This window comes from Phyllobates terribilis, unplaced genomic scaffold (genome assembly GCF_046119375.1).
Source record: "Phyllobates terribilis strain yellow unplaced genomic scaffold, ASM4611937v1 Scaffold_2__4_contigs__length_985480577, whole genome shotgun sequence".
Classification (NCBI taxonomy): Eukaryota; Metazoa; Chordata; class Amphibia; order Anura; family Dendrobatidae; genus Phyllobates; species Phyllobates terribilis.
Window position 1 is genome coordinate 862,405,801 of NW_027362762.1, and position 27,597 is coordinate 862,433,397.

The window sequence follows — 27,597 nt, forward strand, 5'->3', positions numbered from 1 at the left end:
CTGCTGGCATCTATATCTACTTTTGTGTAGTTTTTTCTATTATCCCCGTTGCTGCATATTGATATTTCAATCATAACTATAACTAAAAATATATTCACAATCTCATGTTTTTTTTGTTTTTTTTCCATGGACGAGTGCTGGATTCTTTCTTTGAAGCACTTCTAAATATATTCTTCTGTTCCTGACAGAGTTACCATCTCCATTGTGCCACCAAGCGTGCATGTATCGGGGGCATGGTAAATGAAAATTCCTACCTTTATTTTTTTCTACAAAGAGGAACTGTACTTTAAAAAAAGTTTTCCAATGTCACTGTAACGTGGAGCGGGCTGGTAGCTGATGGTGAGGTACTCGTCTCCTGCGCCCCAACATATTACATGAAGGTGGGGGTCCTGGCTGGGTGTGTGGCCTTGTGCTATGGGGGCGTTACCTCCTTGCAGGCCGCATGTAACCGGTGACATTAGTTTGTCAGGACCATGTGTTGGACAGCTCAATGAGGGAGACCGCCAGTCAAAAATAAACTTTTTTTACTTAACGATAGCTGGGAAGGGATTATATACAGGAGATAGTGGGCACATATCTTGATAAACGTTTCTTTCACAATACGGAGCATTTTCTACACACCGATTTTTTACCTCTTTTCTCTCTTGACCTCTATCTTCACGTTTCCTATTTATTTCACCATAGCCCAGCTCAATACTACAGTCCAGTTTGTAAGACTCCTGTGCTCAACACTCGCTTCCGCATGATTTCCTCTTAGGGAAGCTACTTTGACACTGTGGCCATTACTTATCTCTTCTGTCTCTGACGCTCTGGAACTCCCCCTCTGAGGCACTCTCTTCATCTTATGTACTATGTCCTGTTTAGGCCCGTTGCGTCCTTCAGTCACTTCTCTTCTACTTCTCTACTCTGCATATCTCTATTCCCTATCCTCTGTCTGTCTCCTCTCTCATTAGGGACACCCACGTCATGAGGCACCGCTCACATTAAATCTTAGGTCTTTTCTCTACGCACACTGGGCCCTTTCTAACAGGAACTGTCTCTTGTCTCTTCAGCTTAGCTCCTCCCACTCTGGGCTAGTCCCAAACATTAACTCTTGCTCTCCTACTGTCAAACAACATACACCAAGGCTGAGGAGCCTGAGTCATGGAGTCAGAGTCTGTATAAAATGGACTGACTCCGACTCCTAAAATATATAATAAATTGGGTACAGTAGTACAATGCAGGATGTGCTGTAAATATTTTCATAAGAATTTGGTAAAGTTATGAAATGTCCTATAGATGTCTGTTCTATTCCTGATCTAAGGATCTCGACTTTTAGTTGAGATGAATCAGTGCTGCACTTTATGTACACGCTCAGTAGTGAGGCCGGGCTGTGGAGTCTGTATTGTGAAGTCAGGGAAATTTAGGCGTCTGAGTCGGAGGTTTGGCTTACCGACTCAACAGCCCTGTCATTAACGCATATCAGAATTCACATTACACACTATAGCAATATACTTGTTTCTTCAAGGGGGAACATGAGCAGTATGTCCATCTCCTTATATCACTACACAGTGAGAACAAATCTAATCACTCCCCTGCACTCTGATTTACAACCTACACTCCCCTGCACAATCAAAATACATGGGGGAGTGATTACTGCCGTGCTCACTGTATAGTGAACGGTGACTGTGCAGTACCCCAGTGATTGGAAGCGAACAGCTGCAGGGAGAATAAAACTTAATTTTCTCCCTGTAGCCACTGCTCCAGTAAGCCAGCTACCCAAGGATTAAACACCTTTTACTTGCAGATTACCCTTCTAACTAGAGTTTCTGGATGTGATGGGTTCCCTTTAACCGCTAAACAGTTCTAGACCACCAAGAACGCTCCATTTAAAAATGTTTGCTCTCTAAAGGGTGTTATGTAACTTCTCATATTAGAAGAATGATGTGAATTTCAATGTGAAAGGTTAGTGTACCTTTATTTATAGCACTGTATAAATATCCTGTTTTATGGAGAATTTAAGACCATCCTTAGTGTCAGCCAATTAGTATTTGGTGTGACTGAATAGTTCACCAGGCCATACACTCTTCTCCTCACCATGGATGTTGCTTTAACACTGGACTACATCCTTCCTAAAGGGAAATATAGAATCACTTCATTCATATGGGCAGCTGTCAATGGCACACCAGAGGTTTAAAGGAATTTTGGAATGCTTGCATCCACTTCCGTCAATTCTGCTGGTGTCTTGAGCACTGTAGGTAAGGGGCTGACGTGGAGCTCATATTTTCTTCTGCACAAACTCCTGACCTTGCCACATAAATAACAATATTTGTCTTGTGTGGGGCCATTTCCTCCCTGGGGATTGTTGGGCTTGAAGCATCTTTTAACTCAATGAGTTGTACTTTAACCTCCCTCCATCCTGACAGGAGTACACTTCCCAAGAATTGATACGTCAGGGAAACATTATTCAAACCTTTCCTTCTGTCTCCCGTCTCCTTGTATATTATCTTGTGCTCGTTTATTTTATCATTGTCATTCTATATTCAAGACAAACACTTTGACTGGTTTACAAACATTTCTCCAGTACTGGCTCTGAAAACCACTGTTGTAGACATTTTTGTTTATTTTGTTTTTGTTGGAGATTTTCTCAAAATGGTCGTTGTAAGTTTTGGCTGAGATGTAACTATACTGTGTGCACAATTATTAGGCAGTGAGTATTTTGACAATTTTCTTATTTTTATGCAGATTTTCCATCTCTTCTATATAAACTTGAATGCTTATTGGTTAAGCAGATCAGATGATGTGTATTTGTGTAATGAGGAAGGTGAGGCCTAAGGATACAGCGCCCTTTTCCTCAGGCAAAATGGGCCAAAAAAGATGGACTCTGAAAAGTCAAAAATTGACTAATGCATTTGCTAAACTATTGGGGCGTAATCACAGAACCATCAAAAGTTTTGTTGCAAGTTAACAGGGTCACAAAAAATGTGTTAAGAAAAAAAGACGCACACTAACTGCCAAAGATTTGAGAAGAATCAAACGTGAAGCGACCAGGAAGCCATTATCCCTAATGCTGTCATATTCCAGAACTGTAACCTCCCCCCGGAGGGAAAAGAAGTATGAGGTATTCTGTGCTCCGAGACATGGCTGAGGTGAGTAGGCTGAAACCCAACCACCACTGAACAAGACACAAGTGGAAACGTCAAGAGTAGGCCAAGAAATATCTGAAGACAGGTTTTACAAAGGTTTTATGGTCTGATGAGATGAGTGACTCTTGACAGACCAGATGGATGGGCCGTGGCTGGATCAATAACAGGCATAGACCTCCACTTTGACTCAGACACCAGCAAAGTGGAAGTGGGCACTGCTATGGCCTGGGATTTTTAAAAATGAGCTAGTTGGACCTTTTCGTGTTGAAGATGGACTCAATATAAACTCCCAAACCTGCTGTCAGTTTTTAGAAGACAAATGGTCTTCTAAAGCAATGGTAGAGGAGAAAGTCTGCAACTTTCAAGAAAACCATAATTTTTATGAAGGACAATGCTCCATCGCAGCATCGAAGTCTCCACTCCTTGGCTGCCAGTAAAGGCCTTAGATATGAAATAATAATGACAAGACCCTTTCCTCAGATAACCTAAACCTACTGAGAACTTGTGGGCCCTTCTTAAACGGGAGATTTATCATGCAGGAAAACAGTCACCTATCTGATCAGTGTCTGAGGGGTTTTTGTTGGTGCGGCCCAAAAAGTTGATAGTCAGCAGATTAAGAAATTGACAGACTCCATGGATGAAGCTTATGACTGTTATTGATAAGACTTTAACAGATGAAAATAATCAATTGAGATGGGAAAAGTCAAGTTTTTAATTTAGTTACCAAATAATTCTACACACATAAATATATTTACTTTATTACATTTTCAGGTTTATTAACCTTTTGGATTGACCAACAGCACCATAGAGCACCATAGTTGTTTAATAATAAAATTAATCATCAAAACTATAACTTGCCTAATAAGTGTGCTCACAGAGTATAACAGGTGTTAGCGGTTGTAGTCGCACCCATGCCTTGAAACTTGGGGGCCCAAAAGTTCCCTTTAGCCCATATGAGAAAACTAATATTATTAAAGACCCCTCATAGTTGGGGACCCTGTTTGAAGATTTTGCATTGGGGACCACAATCTTCACGTTGCGCCATTGGGTTCTGATCAACTAGGAACTGCTGATATGTACCTGTTAAGATTTTTAATTATTTGTTTTTCTTCAGTATTACCTAAATTTGCTGTCTACAGATTACTATAAGCAGAGACTTGTCAATCCCGTGTAGTGCTCAAGGCTCCACAGTGACCTATCGAGGTCAATCATGTCGCAACCAGCCGGTTATCAACTCAAACACAAGTCTGCATCATGTGTCTACAACTTTGAAGTAATAATAAAAAAAAGTCCCCAATTTTTTGCGTTTATTACAAATCAATTCATACAATTCAACATTTGGCAGAGACTAGCGATCTTTATAAATGAAAGAAATAAGCATTACTTACCATTTAAATCTTCCCCCATCGCTTTAGTAGTCCTTGCTGGGACGAGAAGTGATGACGTTCTGTTCTTCAGTCACCTGAGTACTGCCGTGGATCACCGGCTTCATCAGTTATGAGGCATGTATGGCCTCTGACTGTTGTTATTATTATTTATTATAGCGCCATTTATTCCATGGCACTTTACATGTGAAAAAAGGAGTATACATAGCATATACATGTCTGCTAATTAGACCAGTCAGTATCTTGTTTAGGCTAATATCTAATCAAATCTTAATGCCTGTCCGAGGAAAATGCTACTTTTTGTTCAAGCGAAGAAAATTAATTTACTAGGACATGGACTTAGGATATGACTTTGCAATAAATTTCTAATGCTTTCGGCAAAACCTAAGCTTAGGAAGCATTAGCTTGGACACCAGTAAGGATTTCCGTGATTTATTTTACATTTGTTTTTATATTATAAGCCTGTATCAGGAAAGTATTTGAGATGGTGTATATTCTAAAAGTTAGAGAGTAATTAAACTTTTTTTAATTGAATTTTCCTCCAGGCATTCCAAAGTTATGATTTTTTTTGCAATATATTTCATTGTCTTATTACGCTTTATTCTCTCCCAAATACAATGCTACAGTGCGGTTTCAAACCGTAGTTCATGTTCCTTTAGAAGCTGCTTTGAACTGCTGCTCAGAAAAGATCCGTACACTATATTCAAACAGTCTGTGTAGAGAATTCCTCTGACTGAGTAGGTTTATAGGGAGCAGAGAAGCTCAGACAGGGAAAGTCCCATACACAAATTGTTTCAAACAGTGCCACCCCACATCATGGATTGTGCCTGGTTTTGCAACTTTGCCCCATTGAACTGAATGAAGCTGAGCTACAGTATGGTTCTCAACTCATGAGAGTGGCACTGTTCTGAAGGAAAGTAACTAAGTTTTTGTAATCCTGGACATTTCCTTCAAATGGAACCTGATAGCTGATATGGGCAGCATGTATCAGGCATTGGCTGTATGATTTTAGCCATGCATGTTTGACTATGAAACGCTGCAATGTTTCAGAGAAATATATAGGAAAAACTTTGGCACTCAGATGATTGCAAAAGAAGATAGTGGCTTTATTAAGTTAAACCGACTCATGTTAGACTCAATGGTGGTCGGGTCTCAAGGTACGTCTGTGCAGAAAGTGGTCGGAGGGTCCTGGGCAGTGCGGATCTAGTCGCGCCGTGGCTGCCTGTATCAGACACTGCCTGTCTGATTTCAGCCATGCATGTTTGACTATGAAAAGCTGCAATCTTTCAGAGAAAAACATACTTTAAAAACAGCCAGGGGCTGAGCGCCTGGGAGACTAGGCAGACAGGCGGGTCCCCAACAGCTTCTCCATGCCCAATGTTTGACCGCTTTCTTCCTATACACGTATGCAGAGAGAGACCTGTCACTCTAAGGGATCACGCAGGGAGAAACCCTAAAGGCTTTTAATGTATATTTCTCAATGAAGCAACATAGAGTCTCCGAGTGAAACACAAATGCCTGAATTCATACGGCCAGTGTCTGTTAATGATGCCCCTTGATCGGGAAGCATGTATCAGATGTCAGGTTCCCTTTAATGCTATCTTCTAGGCCTGGATTGTTATAGAATGGTGGGTATGTTGGGAGTGGGATCTACCAGTCCTTTGTCCTTTGCATTTTTTCCTCTGAACTATGGGAAGCTAATTTGAAACCACCTTGTTATTCGGGCCTGAAAGGTCTTTAGATAATGTCAGAGCCTAGAAATACAGCGGAGCCTTTTGTGTGACGTCTGGATCACTGAGTTTGTTGTATTAGACGTTTCTTTTTATATAAGCAAGGAAACGGACCGGCATGTAATTGTGTTTTCTTTTTTGTTTTTACTTGCATTTGTGGTGCCCCTGAGGGTTCAGTCGCCACAGGGGTACTGCACCTCAGATAGAGGTGTGGTATCTCCTCTCCCAGGTAAGGATGGAGCATCACCCAGGACCCCACTTCACACTCAACACTACACCACTCCAGTCCTGTAGGGGGCCTAAATGCACCAGGGTGCTGCCCCGGGCCGGGATAGAGGAGATGGGGGGAACCAAAGATAGGGGGAACCAAGTAGTGGGTGAGGGTGGAGGAAACACTTAACAGAGCACTAATAGAATCATATATAATATACGGCCATCTTAAGTTCAAGGTCTTTTGATTGTGGGTCTTCTGTCAGGGTCCAGCAAGAGTCTGTAGCTGGCTGAAGATTCACGGTCCTCGCTCTCTGGCCTTGAGACGAGGAGCGGGATCAGAGTTAACCACTGTCTCTGCCCGGTCAGGGTCCTGTTCTAAGAAGGCCTTGGAGGGGAGCAGAGGAGATAGGCTCCACAGGATCCCAGGAGGGTACGGACTGAGCGGAGTTGCCACCTGTATCCTTCACTCTGGCCTAGCCAGAGGGACTCCTGCCGCAAAAGGGGTGACCGGCCCCCGATATCTGACTTTGTCACTTCACTTCTCAGTCAGAAAAGTCCGGAGGTTTAGTGGATCCCAGGGGGATACGGACAGAGCGGAGTCGCCACCTGTATCTCTCAACCTGCGTTTATCCAGTGGGGGCCCAGCCTTACACCACGTTCATACCACACACAGTCAGGAGAAGACTCAGTGGGAGAACTTACTAAGAAAGGAACACACCAGCGGGGTCTTGACAGGTGCTCCTGGTCTACCTGGGGAGTGCTGAACCCCTTCCTGGTGGCCGCAGCGCGCCACGAGAAGCAGAGACAAGCTTTGCAGCTGCTACTTCACCAAAGTGAGTAATGCTTGGATGACTTCACCTACTGCCTCCACTTGTTTCATTCCTGCGCGGCACTGCACCCACCACAACTCTCCAGATCTTTCTCGCTGCCCTGAGGCCTACTCCGCCTGTGGGGAGTAGTACCAACCAAGCTGCCAGAACATCAGCCTCAGAGGACTGTTGCAGCACTGGTGGCCTTCACCTGAAACCACAGGTGGCGTAGTCGAACAACCACTCATCCAAAAAGCCCATTTTTCAGGTGACAGCCCTGGGCACGGACCGGGTCACGGCCACGAAGACATCCCACACCACCACCATACATTGGCCCGGCACCGAGTAACCCCACCGCTCAGGGAAGGCGAGTCACATTATGTGGAGTTAATCTTCCAGATATTCTATAAATGTTTGATAGATGTCCAGTCTTGCCTGTTTAGGAGGCCACCAGCTGTGGAATCCAGAGAAAACACCCTGATGTATCAGACTTGTATGGCATATCTTGCATCCAGTGTTATTATTGTGTTGTACTCTAAGGGAAGCATATTCTAACATCTGTGTATCAAAAAGGAATATGTAGATATATTATTATCTATATTTTTGGTACTATATAATTTTTTTTCATTTTCAGTGTGGAAAGAAAAGACCCATTGGCTGCCTTAGCCAGAGAATATGGAGGCTCGAAAAGAAATGCTTTATTGAAATGGTGCCAAAAGAAAACCGAGGGTTATTCGGTGAGTTCCTTTATATCCTATATGTAATTCATATAATGCAATTTCCTCACTATTAAATAGTTTCCATTGAAGACTGGTCCAACAGACAATTAGGGCTCAGACAGACGGCCGTATAACATAGCCGAGTGCTATGCAGTGTTTTATCGGATAGCACTCGGCCCAATGTTATACTATGGGGCAGTGCAGATCTGTGATTTTTTTCTCATGCCGATGCGACACCGTATAAGTCTATAAGGTGTGTGTGAAACATTAGACTGCACTCAAATGTCATCTGAGTGCAGTCCAACATCCGCGGTCAGAGACAATAGAGTAGATAGAGAAGTTAAGTTCTCCATCTTTTCAACACCTGTGATACGATCCTCTCATGCGAGAGAATCGCATCACAGTAAGATTAGCATAATCGGCCTGATTCTCTCGCATGAGAGAATCGACGGCAGCCTTCAGTGACTCAAACTTAAAGGAGTATTCCCATCTCCAAGATCCTATCCCAATATGTAGTAGGTGCAATAATAATAATATTAGCAAATACATCCAATTAGAAATGTAGTATAGTTTTTCTGATTCGCTATGTCTCTTTCCTCATGTGCAGCCATTGCAGGACCTTTGGTATCCATTGTTATGACCACATAGTGACAGTTAGCTAGTTGCTATTGGATGTAACCATGGATACCTAAGGTTCTGCAATGCCCTGCACATGGGGAAAGAGACATAGCGAATCAGAAAAAGTATACTACATTTCTAATTGGAAGTATTTGCTAATATTATTATTACACATAGTACATATTGGGATAGGATCTTGGAGATGAGAATACCCCTTTAAGAGCTTGTGCTTGTATCCTCTCGTGCTGATTATGCAAATCAGAGTGTGATGAGATTCTATTGAATTAGGAGAAAATGGAGGAAAAAATGTCATCATCTTCTCTGTTCTGTTCTGTCAGTCCTTGGAAATCAGACTGCACTCAGATGTCATCCGAGTGCAGTCTGATGGTTTCCACTGACTCATTGACTTGTGTGGCCGAGTGTGATCATACTCTGCCATGTAGCGACTTTTTCCTCAGACAGACTCTGTCCAACGAAAAAATAGGACATCTGCACGGGCCCATAGAATAAAATTGGTCTAAGCGCAATCCGATGTTTTGTTAGCTTGCTCTCGGGCCGAAAATACGCTGCTCTGCACCTGCCCTATCAGTAATGAGACCCACTGTAAAGGACAACCTCATTTTCAGATGACTTTTGAGTAATTGCTTAAAGGGTTCGTCCGGTCTTTAAGCTACAAATCTGCAGTTACACTATGTGACTGCAGACTTGTGAATCCTCACATTCTCCGGTGCCGGGAGCAGCCAGGCGTGTGACCGCAAGTATGTGATTTGCGTACATGCAGTCATGTGCCGACTAGATGGGCACAGCCTCTCTCAATGCAAGTGTATTGAGTGGGGTCGGACCCAGCTTAGTCTGAATGTGGGCAGAAGTATGCAAATCACATACTTGTAGTCACATGACCATCCGTCGGCACTGGAGAATCCTCACAGGGCGCATTGTGCACAATGTGAGGATTCACTAGTCTGGAGTCACATAGAATGACTGCAGACTTGTAGTTTTAGACTGGACAGCCCCTTTAATCCTTTAAGGTTTCTATCCGACCTGAGTGATGATTTGTCCTGTGTACAATGATAAGAACGCGGGTTACATTGCAATTCAAAGTAGACATGAACTCGTTCTGTATAGATGTAGGGTTGGCCGTGTGAATAATTTCATCTAGTGAGCCTAAGGGAATGATTGTAAGCAAAAACCAAATAACCATATAAAGTTCTGTTTTTCCTTTTATAGAGATTGAAAATTTCTAAAGATCTTTTAGTCAATTTATTTTCACTTTTACAAGTGTCAACAAACTATGAATTCTTATTTTCCTTAGAACAAGATATTGCTTGTGCTGTAATGTTTGGCTCTGCGTCAAATCCTTCTTACTGATTACAATTAGATCACCCACATCGCACTTGTCATATACACACACATACTTTCTTTAAGGACTGCACAATTTATTTTTGTCATATGTTTAGTTCATCGGCCACCCAGCAATAAAACCACCAGTGGTATGGAAACTTTCATTTTAGTATTTACAGGCAATCCCCCAGAGTGTGGCTGTATAGTGGGTAGTTAAAAATCCATAGTATAAATCTAAAACTAAAGCTTGTACATGTATGATGAGATACTGTTGTTACAATTGCAGCACAGTTTTTGCATGTCATGTACCTTCTATTGTTCAAATGCTTGGAACATGTTAAAACAAAATTGGTGGTGTGAGCTGTAGCCTCCCTGGCAGATTTTTTACTTCCTGCATCCTACTTAAAGGGAATCGGTCAGTGGGTTTTTTATATATGATCTGTGAGCAGCGTAACATAGGGCAAGAAAGTCTGATTCCAGGGATGTATCACTTATTGGGCTGCTTGCTGTAGTTTTCATAGAATATCTGTTTTGTCTAATGTAGATGTAGCAGGGCTAAGTTTTCTGCTTTGTGTATAACCCCGTCCACACCCAACCGGCAACTTCCTATGCACACTGTGCACTGTGAGCAAGCTGCTACTTGGTAGTGGGGGCAGGGTTATACAGATTATCTGGACTTCTGGTAGCGTGAGTTGTAGTCCTGGCAGTGTTAATCTCTTGCAGATAAAACACTGTTTAACTTGAAACTACAACACAGCCTATTAAGTGACACATCCCTGGAATCAGACCCTCGTGCCCTATATTATGAATATTAAATAGCAAAAACTTGCTGACAGATTCTCTTTAACAGGAACCGGTCACCTGACTCATGCTGCCAAAACCGCGGGCAACATGAACTAAGGCCTGGATGATTGCAACCAGTTATTGCTCCGGTGTTTCAGAGAAAATATTCTTTAAAGATCTGGCTGATGGACCATAGTGAGAGACTAGATTAGTCCAGCTACGCCCCCAGTGCTGCTGCAGGTGATTGACAGGTTTCTCCCATAGCGAGATACCTGTCAGTCAGTGCCGGACTAGTCTCGCTATGGTCCCCGGCTGGATCCTTAAAGACTATTTTCTCAAACACTGGAGTGATTCAGAGAAACATATGCTTGGCTGCAGTCATACAGCCAAGCAATGATTCATGCTGCCCCTGGTTTGAGCAGCATGAATTAGTGGACTGGTTTCTTTTAGGTCATGAATAGTATCAAAAGCTGTAATGCCTGGGGTCGCCTAGAAGCACTGGCCTACTGTGCCTATTGGAAATCCATTTCTGGCTCCATGTTTGGAAATCCATTTCTGGCTCCATGTTTTATTTCTGATGTGAGTTTGGCCTTACTGGTTGATTATCAAACCCTACTTGGACATATCATTGTCAGCTGCACAGGGGCCCAAGAGGTAAAGGGGCCCATATCCACCTCTAAAACATGGAAAATGATGCATTATGATGAGCTATTGGACTGCAAAGGGCCCATATATTGTTCTTGCACCGGGACCCTCTAATGTCTGTATCCGCCAGTGCACGGAGGAGATGGCTGCGAAATGGTTGTTTCTCATATTTCTGATGTTTATTTTTTCATGAAAAGTCGTAAGGAGGACTACACATTTTACATTAGGAAATTGAATTGCGAGTAATTATTGAACTTTATCATCCGCTTGTAATATGTTTTTCTTCCTGATTCCTGATGAATAACAAAACATATTTCAAAACTGGAATGAGGCGGCTGCTAGTGATTCTTTCCTTTGAAAAATGGAGATTTAGTGCAGTGCAATGCTCCCTAATGAATAGCGGTTATGGTAGATTGTATTGTTGCTTTCTGGAATAACTGAGGATACAGATTATTTACTTTACTGAAACTGTGACTCTTAACTTTATATCGGACACCTTTGATCACTGACCATATATATATTCAAGCAAATTAGGATGTAAAATGTTAACTGATGTGGATAATGATTTATTGAGAACCTGTTGCAAAAACAAAATGGTATTTAACCCTAGTGATAAGCTGCCAATAAATACCATTTTAAACATGTCCGGCCATCTTCTTGGAAATGTGGTTACAGGGAGCAAATGAAGTTGTATTCTCCCTGCGCCTGCTCGCGTCCAGTCAACGGGTGAACAGTCAGCGCTCAATACATAGTGGGTGCGTGCTGTAATCACTTCCCCTGCACCTTGTCTGACAACCTGCTCAGTTTTGGCTTTGGGACTTTTACAAATGAAACATGTGGTTTTCAGCATGGTTCTCTTGTATAAGTTGTGTAGTGCAAAACCACATTAAAGTATCACACTTGTGGTTTTTGCCTTGTGGTTTTAGTACACTATCAGTTTGCAGGCTAAAAACTTTCCATTCACCACTGGTTTGCAAGGACTTCACATTTCAAGTCTATAATACAGGGAAAGAGATGGTCAGTCACCGGTGAATTTCTTTCCCGGACAAAATAAAAAGTTCAAGAGAAATATTGTTTTTATTTAGTAGAGCTGTACTTTTTGCGAAGAGAAACTACAAATTGACTGATTTTACTTATTTATCACTTTATTACACTCCTAAAAGATGAGATAAAACATAAAGAAAAAGCATTACTATTTCTAATATACAGATCAGAAGTTTACGACTTGTTAGTGCTACTGGTGGGAAAAAGCATACTGAAGTAGCAGTTTGTCATAAAAAGCCATACTTGTTACTGCACTACATAAAACTTATCTGCTTTTTTCTCTTTTGTTATGTAATATATATATATATAATATATATATTTCTATATATAAACATGTATATATATATATACACACATATTTGTGTGTGTGTGTATATATTTACAGGTGCTTCTCACTAAATTAGAATATCATCAAAAAGTTAATTTATTTCAGTTCTTCAATACAAAAAGTGAAACTCCTATATTATATGGAGTCATTACAAACAGAGTGATCTATTTCAAGTGTTTATTTCTGTTAATGTTGATGATTATGGCTTACAGCCAATGAAAACACAAAAGTCATTATCTCAGTAAATAAGGGTGCTTTCACATTGAGTTCTGTATCCCCGTCGGGGCATACGTCCTAAAATTCCGGAAAACGTGGATTGGACGTATGCTGTGACGGGGGCCATAGACCGCAATGGTGACGGCAGAGCGAACGGGAAGGGAGCATAACATCTTAACCTGGTCACCCTAATTACAACAACAGTGTTTCACCCTAATTGTGGGTATAGGGGAACCTCAGTAGATGACCATGCAGTTGCTGAAAATAAATCTCTATACAAAGACCAGCACTGATATTACGACCGTTCGGTGACCATATAGTGGTAGCTACCGATCCTGCAGAACATGTAAGAGATTACAGTACAGTTGCAAATAGTGACTTACAGCTGATGTTCTTTCTTATGGAGTCAAAAGACACATTTGACTTCTCATAATTCCAGCACTGTCCCCATGTATTCCCAACCAGCACAAACTTCTGATCCTACTGTCACCCCAACACTGAGCCGCTGCTGCCATATGTGGCCCTAGTACTTCACCTTTTGTGTGGCACAATAACAGTGCTCCTCTTTCTGCCTCACATAATACCCACCACTGTGCCCCATGCAAAGTAAAATGCCTCCTTTGTACCCTCTAGATGGTAAAATTGCTCTTTAGAAAATATTAATGCCCACAGTTCCCCTATAAACAGTATGATGTCCCCACAGCTGTCCTATACACAGTATGATGGGCCCTTAGCTCTTCTACATACAATATGATGTGCCACTGCTTCCCTAAAACCAGTATAATGACTCCCACAGTAGTCCTCACACTGTGTGATGGCTCTGACACTGTTTAATGGCCCCCACTCTGTAGAATGGCGCACCATGTACACTATAAGATCACCCACCATTGTAGTCAACATGCCAGAGCACGCACAGGACATCAGACACACGGTGTAATGACATCACTGCGCCGGGACTCTGACTTTCTCTGTGCGATGGCACCTCAACCAGTGTATCACCCTGCTGTTCTGTAGAGCGCAGGCTTAGTATCCTGTGGTCTTCAGAACGAAGAGCAGTAGTGCAGGGAGATCATGTCTCCTTGCTCTTCCGAGGAGCTTAACTATATAAAGGTAAGAATGGACGTGGCTCCGGGTGGGCCCTTCTGAGCGAGGGACCCGGGATGACTGATAATACAAATTAGAGATTATTATTAGAGAGATTGATAATACAAATTAGAGATTATTATTAGAGAGACTGATAATACAAATGCTAACCAAAGAGCCCAGAACAACTTCTAAAGAGATTAGAACTCTAATCAAGGTCAAGGTACATCAGTGTCCGCTCGCACCATCCGTCGCTGTGTTGGACAAAGTAGACTTCATGAAAAAGAACTGAAGAGGAAACCAATGTTGAAAGCAAATCATAAAAAAGCGAGTCTGGAATTTGCCAAAATGCATATGGACAAGCTGCAAATGTTATGGGAGAATGTTTTTGGGCAAGTCACATAATATCTATGTTCACAGATGCAAAAATGAAGCATACAAACAAAAAAACATTGCACCTACTGTGAAACATGGAGGAGGCTTGGTTATGTTTGGCTGCTGCTTTGCTGCATCTGTGCAGGGTACAATGAAATCTGAAGACTATCCACACATTCTGTAGCGAAATGTGACAGAAAGCTTGGTCTAAATCACAGGTCATGGGTTCTCCAACAGGATAATGACCCAAAACACAGCTAAAAACAACCAACAATGGCCTAGAGCAAAGCATTGGACTCTTCTGACGTGACTTCTATGAGCCTCGATCTAAATCCTATCAAACATCTGTGGAAGTAGTTGAAACCTACAGTCTGGACACCTGAGACACAAGGAGCAGTTTGCTCACAAGGAGTGGGCTAAAATGTGTGTGGACGGGTGCTGAAGTCTCATTGAGAGTTACAGAAAATGATTGCTTGCCTTGAAAGGTTGTGCAACAAAATATTTAGCTAAGGCTACCATCATTTTTGCCCAGGCCATTTATATTAGTTTTTTCTTCTGTTGAACCACAATTCAGAATGTCTGATTCTCATTAGTAAATTTAAATAGAAGTTTACTTGTGTAAGGGGGATTAGGTGAACATAGGTTTGATTAGAGATTACGCTATTTTGTGTAGATAAGTATAAGACACTTCTCCAATACTGACTTATCCACACAAAAACGTGTTCTCTCTACTCAAACCATACTCCCACTTCTCTCCGCTTTCTTTTCCACTACTTTACCTTCCATCCTAACTCTTTGTTCTACTTTTTTCTTCTTTTCTCTTGCCTCTTATTCTTCTCTCTAATCTATTGTTTACCCCTCGCTCCATATACTCCTCTGCACAGGACACTCCATGGCTACACCTGTCAGTGCGGTCAATACCCTCCTGTCTTTTCATTTTTAATTTCCACACTCCGATTCTATTCCTACATTCCACACCCATTTATTCTATATACTCACCATGTAAAAACACTTATTTTATTCAGGTTCTTTAAAACATGTATAACGTGGCATGGGGGAGGTACTAGTGTCTTACACCCTAGCATGTTACATGGGGGAGATCCTGGCTGGGTGTGTGGACTTGTGCTGGTAACTGATGTTGCTGGTTGGCCAGGACCAGATGTTTTGGACTTTGGAGAGAAAATGTGGATGATCCACGCTGCTGATGAGTAAGTAAAGGATCCAAAGCCAGAAGTTTGTATAATAGTGTTTTTTTATCTATGCGTTTCGAAGTACACACACTTCTTCCTCAGGACATAATGATAAGATCTGGTTATGTCCTGAGGAAGAAATGTGTGTACTTTGAAACACCTAGATTAAAAACCATCATTATTCAAACTTTTGGCTTTGGATCCTTTACATACTTATCAGCAGCGTGGACTCATTCATGTTTTCTTTCCTAAGTCCATTGTATTGGTTGGGAGACCTGTGGATCTGCAGCAGCTGGAATGTCTATACATATACAGTTCAAACCAGAAGTTTACATACACTATATAAAAAAACACATATGCATATTTTTCTCAATATCTGACATGAAATCAGAATAACCCTTTTCCGTTTTAGGTCAGTTAGGATTACTATCATTTTTAATATTTAGCCTACTCAATAAATAATGAATAACCATAAAATCATTTAAAATATTAATTTAATAAATAAATAAAAATATATACAAATATAATGAAAATACACATAAACAAGAAAACAGACTCAAGGATAATAAATACCCAAATTGATTAACTGCATATACTCCTTGAGAAAACCATCTGGCGAAACGGCGTTGTGGGGACTTATTATATGGTATTTATTCCCTTCTATGTGTTAAGTATTTAGTTTAGCACTCTAATTTATATATATCCACTGTGATTTACTTACTTTTATTTCTAGTTGCTGCTATACATATTTATTGCACTATGCACTTCAACACACAGTCTGGATTTGCCTTCTATCTGATTTCCATTGTTTCATGCCCCACAGTTAATCAATTTGGTTATTTATTATCCGTGAGTCTGTTTTCTTGTTTATGTGTCTTTTCATTATATTTGTATATTTAATAAAATATATATATATTAAATTAATATTTTAAATGATTTTATGGTTATTCATTATTTATTGAGTAGGCTTTGTATTTATGATAGATGAATATTCCATTATATACATGTTGTATTATTCTTTGTTAGTTGTGTTGCCATTTTTAATATTTGCCAAATGCCAGAATAATGAGAGAGAGAGAATGTTTTAAGGCATTTTCATTACTTACTGCAAAGTTAAAAATGATAGTTATCCTAATTGACCTAAAACAGGAAAGGTTTATTCTGATTTCATGTCAGATATTGAGAAAAACATGCATATGTCTTTTTATATAGTGTATGTAAACTTCTGATTTTAACTGTACATTGTTTTGTGATCACAAGTTAGCACAACCTTTATTTATTTTAATTGATGTGTCCCGTGTAAGACCCTATTGCTCTTTTTCTGCTCCCCAGCTCCTACACATATATAGGACCAGATGTTTCACAGTTCCAGGATGGAGACCACCAGTTCAAAATAAACTTTTTACTGAACATTAACTTGGGGAGGGTTTTATACAGCAGATAGCGGATACATATCTTCTCAAACGTTTCCTTCATTATACGTAACATTTTCCTCACACAGATTCAATCCCTTTCTCTTCTCTCGCTTTACTTTTTCTGTCTTCACTCACTACTTCACCACAACAACATTTTTTCACTTTTTTAATGGATTAACTACAATTTGATGTTTTTTTACATATACTGGAAGCTGGATCCTTTACCTTTCTTGGACGTGTTTAATGACCACCTGGTGCCCATTCCAGGTTTCAAAATGCCTCCTTGTGTCTCTCTGTATCTGTCTGTGTTTTTGAACTTGAGAAAGCCGCCAGTTTGACGTTACAACGCATAGTTAAATCTAAAAACTTTTTTTTTTCTTATACTACAAGCAAAAAGAACTGTTTATCAGCCTCACATCCTATCTTTACAGTGTTTTTTTCCTACTGGTGCATTTTATCTGGGAGTTATCTCCCAGCCATGGGGCAGCAGCGACTGTTATTTTTAAGGAGGTACCACATATCCTCCTAGGTGAGCAATACCATTTTTTTTTTACATATATATTTTTTCCCCTCTATGAGGCCACCCTATTGCGTGTGCTTTCTTTCTCTCTACAGGTCATCCTGAATTATCTGATTGCTAACGTCTCTTATCCATCAGTATACATTAAACCATGAGTACCGTGCTCTCCAGTATATGAATCCTACTATACATATGTTGACAGAAGGGAAGGAGATTAGAGATATTTTGTGCAACGAGAATCTTGTTGCCATCCTAACAGCGATAGCATGAATTTTCACAGATTCATCTATAGCATATACATTATATCCTTGAGATGCAGGAAGTATGTGGAAACGTATGGAAAAGGACACTGTTCTGGGACTGATGGACTCAGCCCACGTAGAGAAATTTCTTCTAAGCAAACAGGACGCTTGGGATGTTCTACATAAAAGCCATGACATCACAAGCTGCGTGTGGAGAGTGGAAAACAGCAGCACGGTTTTCCTGATGGCAGCCTTATGTCACATCCCAAGGGAAAGTTCCCTGATACAGACGTGTATCTCATCAGGGGCCTCCTCGGCTGATATTTTAAATTCAAATCATTGTAATGTTAAAAATTTGGGTTTTTTTCTTTTTTTTTTTTTGTTGTTTAGAAATGTCCCCTGTAAAGAAAAGGATCAAAGTTTGTCTTGCTGCATGAACCCACAACAATCAGCTGTTATCTGTGGTAAAGCCTGGGAGCAAGTATACAATTCTCCTACAGCTCCTCCACAGGAGAAATAAAGCATTACATAATTTCTACAGCGTTCAACATATTAGGTCCACTAAAAAGAATAAAGACTACATTTAATTAATGAGGTTGTTGTATAGGTTAAAGGGTTTATACCAGGGGTCTCAAACTCTGCTGGGTATATGGGCCGCAAATGGAAAAAATTTGAATTTGGGGGGCCGCATTTTTTGTTCAATCTGACATTTTTAGTGATACCATTTTTTTTGTATACACCTTTTGAACATTTTTGCCGTGTTTATTTTTTTATAGCTTGGGTCCTTATGGATGTGGCGATAATAAACGTGTACTTTTTTGTGTTTACTTTAGTTTACATATAAAACAGCATTTTTAGTGCCCAATATTTTTTCATGCTTTATATTTATTTTTTTGATTTTTACAATTTTGTTTCCCCCAATTGGCCACATACAGTAAAATTGTCTTACAATTAGCATCATATAGTAATAATGGCAAACATCTTGTAGCAATGTCCCCATCTTGTACTAATGTGCCCCAACCAGGTCCCCATCCTGTGGCTATGTGCCCCATCCAGGTCCCCATCCTGTGGCTATGTGCCCCATCCAGGTCCCCATCCTGTGGCAATGTTCCCGATCCAGGTCCCCATCCTGTGGCAATGTTCCCGATCCAGGTCCCCATCTTGTGGCTATGTGCCCCATTCAGGTCTCCATCTTGTGGCAATGTTCCCCATCCTTGCCCCCATCTTGTACTAATGTGCCTCATCCAGGTCCCCATCCTGTGGCTATGTGCCCCATCCAGGTCCCCATCCTGTGGCAATGTTCCCGATCCAGGTCCCCATCTTGTGGCTATGTGCCCCATCCAGGTCCCCATACTGTGGCTATGTGCCACATCCAGGTCCCCATCTAGTGGCTCTGTGCCCCATCCAGGTCCCCATCTTTTGGCTATGTGCACCATCCAGGTCCCCATCTTGTGGCTATGTGCCCCATCCAGGTCCCCATCTTGTGGCTATGTGTCCCCATCCAGGTCTCCATCTTGTGGCTATGTGCCACATCCAGGTCCCCATCTAGTGGCTCTGTGCCCCATCCAGGTCCCCATCTTTTGGCTATGTGCCCCATCCAGGTCCCCATCTTTTGGCTATGTGCACCATCCAGGTCCCCATCTTGTGGCTATGTACCCCATCCAGGTCCCCATCTTGTGGCTATGTGCCCCATCCAGGTCCCCATCTTGTGGCTATGTGCCCCATCCAGGTCCCCATCTTTTGGCTATGTGCCCCATCCAGGTCCCCTCTTGTGGCTATGTGCCCCCTGTGCTGTTCTTCACACACATAAAAAAAAAAAGATGATTCTCACCTGTCCTCCGTTCCCTCGGCGTCCTTCCTGCAGATGTGGCCGCAGGCACCACAGAGTCAGACCCCTTGACGATCCCGACCTGGTCCAGGAGGAGCCGCCGACAGCAGCGCTGCATTGCCGCACACAGACTGTCTCCCAGCACAGCATTTCCAATGCCAGCCGCCGGCCAATCAGAGGCCAGCAGCTGACATCAGCGTACGGCAATGACGTCATACTCACTGCGCCGACACGCAGATATCAGCTGCTGGCCTCTGATTGGTCAGCGGCTGTCATTGGAAATGCTGTGCTGGGAAACAGTCTCTGTGTGGCAATTCAGCGCTGCTGTCGGCGGCTCCTCCTGGACCTGGTCAGGATCATCAAGGGGTCTGTGCCTGCGGGCCGCATAAAGCAGCCTCAGGGGCCGCATGCGGCCCGCGGGCCGCGTGTTTGAGACCCCTGGTTTATACCAAGGTAGCAATTTATAGAAGCACTGCCATCAAAATGTTTATCTTCTTAATACATTACAACCATCATATTATATAGCACTGTGCACTTATAATTGCCCATTTTGCCCTTCTACCCAGTTGATTCTTCTATGACGTCACGTGATTAAAAACTGACTAGCTGAAACCTTCTAAGCTCTATGTAGAAACAGGAGGTCAATTTTCCCTGTATGATTCATCAGTCACTGCAGAAGTCCCGGGCAGTGGGGAGGAGCAGAGCAGTTGGGTCATTAGTTGAAGAGAGGGATGATTTCTGCAGGGACAAGAGACTTCCTGTTTCTACATAGAGCAGAGAAAAGAGAAGAATTAGCTGAGTAGAAAGGCAAAATGAGCAATTGTAACTACACAGTCAGGGGTGTAACTGTCTCGCCCAGGGGATGTAGGGGACTCGGTACCCGGGCCTTTTACCTTGTTTAGGATGTCACGGCAGTCGGCTCCCGGACCCGTACTCTGGGGTCTCTCTTGAAAAAGGGTTTTTTTTGGTCGGTAACAGTTTTGTCTCTTGACGCCACCTGTGGTTTCTGGTAACGGGTACCAGCGCTGCTGCAGACCTCCGGGGCAGGTGTTAGGGCAGCTGGGTTGGTGCGGCTCTCCACAGGCAGAGCACAGCCCCAGGGCAGTGTAGGTGCAGATGGTGATGCTGGGCGTTGTAGTGCAGAAGAGATGGCGCAGCAGGAGTAACTGACAGAGACAGGAGATTCACTTCAGTACCTTTACTGGTGCAGATGTGAGGTACGGTCCAGGGTACTCGGTAGGAAGGGTGCACTTCAGGACTCTCCCCAGTGAGCGGGTATAAGGCCTCCTGGTCCGTTTCTCCCTCTCTCTAAGCTCCTGGCCAGCCTGCAACTGGGCCTAGCTTCTGTGTTGTGTTGTTCTCTCACCTGTCGCTTGGTAGTAGGACCTTTCTCTGGCAACCACTATCCCTGGACGCTGGGGCCTTCGTGGTTCCTAGTCCTGTAAAGGGTTTAGCTTCAGGTCGACCAGAGATCTGTAATCCTCCTGGTATGCCGGTAATCCCTTCTGGGTGTAGAGGACCCTGTAGGCGCGGACCCAGTGTCCGGTTTGTATTCTGGGGTGAGCCTGTGATGCTCCTCTCCCCCCTTAACTCCTTTCTCCTCTCCTCTTTGCCTCCGGCCACACTCGGGGCCCTCAGAACACAGCAGCTCACGTGCTGCTTCTTCACTGATCTAAGTGCCAGCACACTCTCCGACTGAACTGAACTGCCTGACTCCACCCTCCATATATATATCCCTAACAGGGCTCCCTCTGGTGGTCTGAGGTGGAAGGGTGGAGGTGTCTGTTTGTAGTGAGGGCCTCTTGTGGAGAAGTCCGTCCATGCACCCTTTTGGGTCCTGTGGTACCTGTAGTAGCAGGGTGGCACATAACGATCGCAGTCGCAGAGGTCGTGACCAGGCCCGTGCGGGTGAGAGGACTGTCGACGCCAGTATAAACTTCAATTGGATGTGCGTCCTTGGATGCACATTCAGCTGAAGTGTATTGCGCTGCAATACACGCTACCAGCCAATCAGAGGCCAGCCGCTGATCTCGGCGTGCATATGACTGGGGGAGCATGGCAGTGGTGTCATGCATTCCCATCGCGTGCACGTTGAAGTTAGAAGAGGACACCTAGTGACGGGGGGGGGGGGGGAGTAGAATCATTTTTTATATGCATTAAAGAACAGTGGCAGAATGGGTGACATATACCAGGATAGGGAATATATATATACCAGGATAGGGCCCAGTATAAGGGACATATATACCAGGTTGTGGAACACATATACCAGGATGTGCCCAGGATAATGGATAAATATACCATGATGGACCCAACATATATACCAGGATGGGCCCATAGTGGGGAAGATACTGTATGTACCAGGATGGGGAACATATATACCAAGATGAGGAACAATCTGTATATACCAGGATGGGGGACATATATACTAGGATGGGCCCAGGATGGGGGACATAACTGCATAATGAGGGGTGGGTGGGCAACTCCTATGTTCTTATAGGACTTGGAATGCTACAAGGGCCCATACATCTGACCAACATGCGGGGGTGGATGGGGCGGGGGTGGTTGTGTGTGTGTGTGGGCAGGCCTGGTTAAAATTTTGCATCAGGGCCCATCGGACTCTAGTTACACCACGGTACACAGTTCTCTATAATATATTTATTGAAATATATTAAGAGGATAAAAACTTTGATGGGAGGAGTGCTTCTTTAACGCCTTAATAACCTTGCAATTTTCCATTTTTGCGTTTTCATTTTTTGCTCCCCTTCTTCCCAGAACTTTTTTATTTTTCAGACCATATGGCCATGTGAGGGCTTATTTTTTTGCGGGACTAGTTGTACTTTTGAACGACATCACTGGTTTTACCATATCGTGTACTGGAAATCGGGAAAAAAATTCCAAGTACGGTGAAATTTTGCATAAAAAATGCAATTCCACAGTTTTTTTTTTTTTTTACCACGTTCACTAAATGCTAAAATTGACCTACCATTATTATTCTCCAGGTCATTATGAGTTCGTAGACACCAAACATGTATAGGTTCTTTTTTATTTCAGTGGTGAAAAAAAAATCCAGGCGCCATTTTCCAAGACCCGTAGCGTCTCCATTTTTCAGGATCTGGGACTGGGTGATGGTTTATTTTTTGAGCGGACATTTTTATTGATACCATTTTGGATTAGATCCTATGTTTTGATCGCCCGTTATTGCATTTTATTGCAATGTTGCGACGACCAAAAAAACTTAATTATGGCGTTCAGAATTTTTTTCTCGTTACGCCGTTTACCAATCGGATTAATTCTTTTTTTATATTGATAGATCGGGCGATTCTGAACGCGGCGATACAAAATATGTGTATGTGGTTTTTTTTAATTATTATTTTATTTTGAATGGAGCGAAAGGGGGGTGATTTAAACTTTTATATTTTTTTTATTTTTTTAATATTTTTAAAAACATTTTTTTTACACTTTTTGTTTGCTTCAATAGTCTCCATAGGAGACTAGAAGCAGCAATTACCTGATCGCCTCTGCTACATACAGGCGACGAGCAGATCACCACTGGGCGGCGCTCATACCAATCTGGACATGACAACCACAGGGGTCTGCTGCAGACCCCGGGTTGTCATGCCAACCCATTGGTGACCCGCAATCATGTGACGGGGTTACCGATGGGTGGGGCTAATACCCCCCTTCCGGCGCGGCAATGTTAAATGCCACTGTTAGAGATTGACAGTGGCATTTAACTGGTTAACAGCCGCGGGTGGATTGCGATTCCACCCGCTGCTGTTGCGGGCACATGTCAACTGTAAGAATCAGCTGACATGTGCCCGGTTCGGTGCGGGCTCAGCGCCGGAGGTGATGACCTGGGGCGTACTAGTTCGCCCCCGGTCAGAAAGGGGTTAAAGAGGTTGTCAGGATAAATGATAGCTTGCTGATTGACGAGGGAACTCTGCTGATCATGAGAACAGACTCTACAGTTTCTAGTTAGAATGACACTAACAGGTAGCAGAGTACAGAACTATCTCTTTCAGTCCCTTATGCTTTGAAGAAATGGCCGAGCATATGCTCAATCTCTGCTCTACTCAAACAGGGGACTCCTTACTCCCTATTTTTGTTGTCAGTCGAGGTCCCCAGGATCAAAGTCCCAGTGTTCAGCAGCAGGTTATCACTTATTGAGGATAGGTGATAATCTCTGGTCTTCATATAACCACCTTTAAATACAATAACAACAAGAAAACTGACCTGCACCTGCGACAGAACAAAGCAAGTGTGAACAGGCGCAAGCTGCTATGTCTGCATAATATACAAATGAAACAATACAGTGCCAAGATGTACACAAACATTGAGTATATGAAATTTGGACTGCATTACTGTTATATAGACTATACCGTACTTATAAAAATGAAGGTACTTTGCGCATAAATTGGCCAATTCATGAGAGCCCACCAGCTACAAGAAGGTGACCTTTCTTTGATTGGACCCTAAACCTAATATTTATCATACATGCATCTCCTGGGCTAAAAGCTTACAAATTTAAAGTGCAGGTAGTATCCAGCACTAATGAAATACAGTCTTAGGCTATGTGCCCATGATACAGAAATGCTGCATATTTTTTCCGCTTCTCCCTGGCAGGAAAAACGCATGCGGTTTTTACATGCGTTTTTCCTGCCAGGTTGAAGCGTTTATCAAGCGTTCTTCACATGCATTTCTGCATGCGGGTTATCAAGCGCTTTCCAAGCGATTTTAGCATCACTTGGAAAAGTGCTTGACAACTTGTTCGCACTATATAAATCCATGCAACCGGCATGGATTTATAGTAGTGTGACCAAGTTAGTAAAAAAAAAAAAGAATAAGAATGGTAAAAAATAAAAAAAAAAGATTATACTCACCTTCCGATGTCCTCCCGGTATTTTCTCTGCTGCGTCCGGTGTCTTGGACGGCTTGCGGTGGTGTGAAGGACCTGCGGTGACGTCAGTGAGTCATGTAACAGGTCACATGACTCAATGACGTCATGGCAGGTCCTTCACAACACCGTGACCCATATAGCAGACCAGACGGAGGGGAGAAAACACCGGGAGGACATCGGAAGGTAAGTATAATCTTTATTTTTTATTTTAAATTCTTTTTTTTACAGTTTCTATGGTACCCAGGTCTGGATGAGAGTCTCCTCTCCTCCAGACCTGGGTACCATCCGCACATTGAACCGTGTGATATCCGCTTGTGCAGATGCAGTGAATAGGATGTCTCGCGGTCCAATGCAAGTCAATGGCGGCGATTACGCTGCGTGTCCGCAAAATTAATGGACATGCTGCATATTTTTCCGCAATGATAATCCGCAGCGGAAATTTCCGCAGCATGTGCACAGCACATACGGATTATCATTGGGACCATGGGGCACGTATTACCAAGCGTTATTTAAGCGTTTTCGCTGCAGAAATTCCACGGCAAAAACGCTTGAAAAACGCAGAGTGGGCACGCAGCCTTAGGGTATGTGCCCACGATGCAGAAATGAAGCAGAAAAATTCTGCAGCGTTTCTGCATGTTCTTGGCAATAAAAAACGCTTGCGGATTTTACACGTGTTTTTGACACGTTTTTGCAGCGTTTTTACATGCGGATTTGACTTGCGTTTTTCAAGTGCATTGGGACCTTAAATCCGCATGCAGAAACACACAAATAATGGACATGCTTCGGATTTTTCCGCAAGGAAAATCCGCTGCAGAAAATTCCGCAGCACGGGCACAGAACATGCAGATTTTCATTGGCGATCATGGGGCATGGATTACCAAGCGTTTTGCAAGCGTTTACGCTGTGGAAAATCTACATAAAAAACGCTTGAAAAACGCATAGTGGGCACACAGCCTAAGGGTATGTGCCCACGATGCAGATTTTAAGCAGAAATTTCCTGAGCTTTTTTTCCTCTCCCTGGCAGAAAAAATGTATGCAGATTTTGCATGCATTTTTTTCTGCCAGGGAGAAGCGTTTTTTAAGCGTTTTTACATGCGTTTTCGCATGCGTTTTTTCAAGCGCTTTTCCAAGTGATTTTGAGCATCACTTGGAAAAGGGCTTGACAAGTTGGTCACACAATATAAATCCATGCAACTGGCATGGATTTATATTGTGTGACAGAGATTTCTGCTTAAAATAAAAAGAAAAAAAAAAGAATTATAAAGTAAAAAATAAGAAAAATATTCATACACACCTCTCCGGCAGCCCCCGGTCTGCTCTAGGTGGCGTCCTCTCTCCTCGGCGCCCCGCGGTGTTCTGCCAGGATCTACGGTGACATCATTTAGTTAGTGGTCGCGTGACCATCAGGTCCTGGCAGAACATCGCGGGCCGCCGAGGAGAGAGGACGCCACCTAGAGCAGACTAGGGATTGCCGGAGAGGTGTGTATGAATATTTTTTTAAATTTTTTACTTTAAATTATTTTTTAACTTGCAGGTACCATGGTACCTAGGTCGAAGGAGAGTCTCCTCTTCTCCAGACTCGGGTACCATCCACGCATTGAACCACATAACATCCACATGTATACATGCGGATGTTATGTGGTTCAATGCAAGTCAGTGGCGGCAATTAAGCTGCGAAATCGCGCAATAAATAGTTGTTCTGCGGATTTTTCCGTAATGATAATCTGCAGCGGAAATTTCCCCAGCATGTGCTCAGCACATGAGGATTATCATTGGGGAACATGGCAGACATCTTAATAAGCGATTTTAATGTTTTTCCGTGGTGGAAATGCTGCCGCGGAAACGCATTAAATCCGCATCGTGGGCACACAGCCTTCGGCTACGTTCATGCATTGCACCTTTGCTGCATTTTCTTTTAATGCAAATTAAAAGCTGCTATTTACAGTACCAGCAAAAGCTGCGAGATGTCAGAAATCTCATGCACTTGCTTGTTTTTTTTTTCTGACTGAATTGAACTGCTGCGTTTTTGAAAACTGCAGCGTGTCAATTCTTTCAGCCTTTTTGCGTAGTTTTTTCACCCATAGAAAGCAATGAGAAGGTGCACAGCAAAAACCCTGCTATCAGTTTTTGCAGTGTTTTTGGTGAAAAAAAACGCATGTACGGCAGGATGTGAAACCCATTTGTTTTTGTGCTTTTCCCAAGTATAAACCATAATGCCTTGGTGTCCTCATATGAGCATGGATGTTAGTATTTTTTATTGTAATGTAATTTGCACTTTATTTTTTCAAAGCAATCATTTTGTTTCTCCTGACTCAAAGTACATTTTAATTAAATTAGTGATAATTAATTTAGTGATATGTGTTAAAGTAAGCAATGCCCGACCAATTCCGCTTCCCTTACTGTTTATATGTTTGCAATTGTGTATTTTTTCATGAACTCAAATAACCTTAGTTCACGGCTGCGCTTCATACATGAATCCAGATTTTTTTTCAGAATAGTCACTATTTTTTCAGACTTAAAAAAAACTTTTCCCCCGAAATAATTTTTGATCAAACTGTCCGTTTTTTTACCTAAATATTTTATGGATTCACATAAGTCTTTCATTGTTGACCAAACACTTTGTATTGTTCATGCTTGTATGGTGAAAGCAAAGCTGAACTTTGGGACCTTGAAAAACGCAGCAAAAATTCAGCAATAAAAGCAGCAAATAACGCAGCAAAACCTGCTTTTTGCCTGCAGCTTTTTTACAGGTTTTGGCTGCAAAAAAAGCATAAAACAAAGCAAAAAAGCAATTTGTGAGCATAGCAATACGCTGATGGAAGGAGTGAACAGTCAGAAAAGGAGGCTGTGGAAACCTCCAATACTTTACTACAAGAAACAACCTCTTTAGATCCAAGTAATAGCTAACTTGTTGACCACAATAAAATATATTTAAATATATGTTTTTAAATTAGTTTTATTGAAAGCTGAAACAGCAATTTTACATACATTTAACAAGACATTTGCATATGCTTAAAATCGGTATACATGTGTATACACAACAATGCATTCCTCAAGTAGGTACAGATATATGAACTTCCTTCATACACAA

General features: G+C 42.3%; 1 protein-coding gene across 6 annotated transcripts in view; it reads left to right on the forward strand.

Moving 5' to 3' along the window:
* The window catches only part of SPECC1 (sperm antigen with calponin homology and coiled-coil domains 1), a 519,798-nt gene that overhangs the window by 405,767 nt on the left and 86,434 nt on the right, over nucleotides 1-27,597 (forward strand). For all 6 annotated transcript variants that reach the window (XM_073667990.1, XM_073667989.1, XM_073667993.1 and 3 more), the window contains one exon: nucleotides 7,897-7,999. In XM_073667990.1, the coding sequence (XP_073524091.1) occupies nucleotides 7,897-7,999 (103 nt within the window). The remainder of the gene's footprint in view (nucleotides 1-7,896; nucleotides 8,000-27,597) is intronic.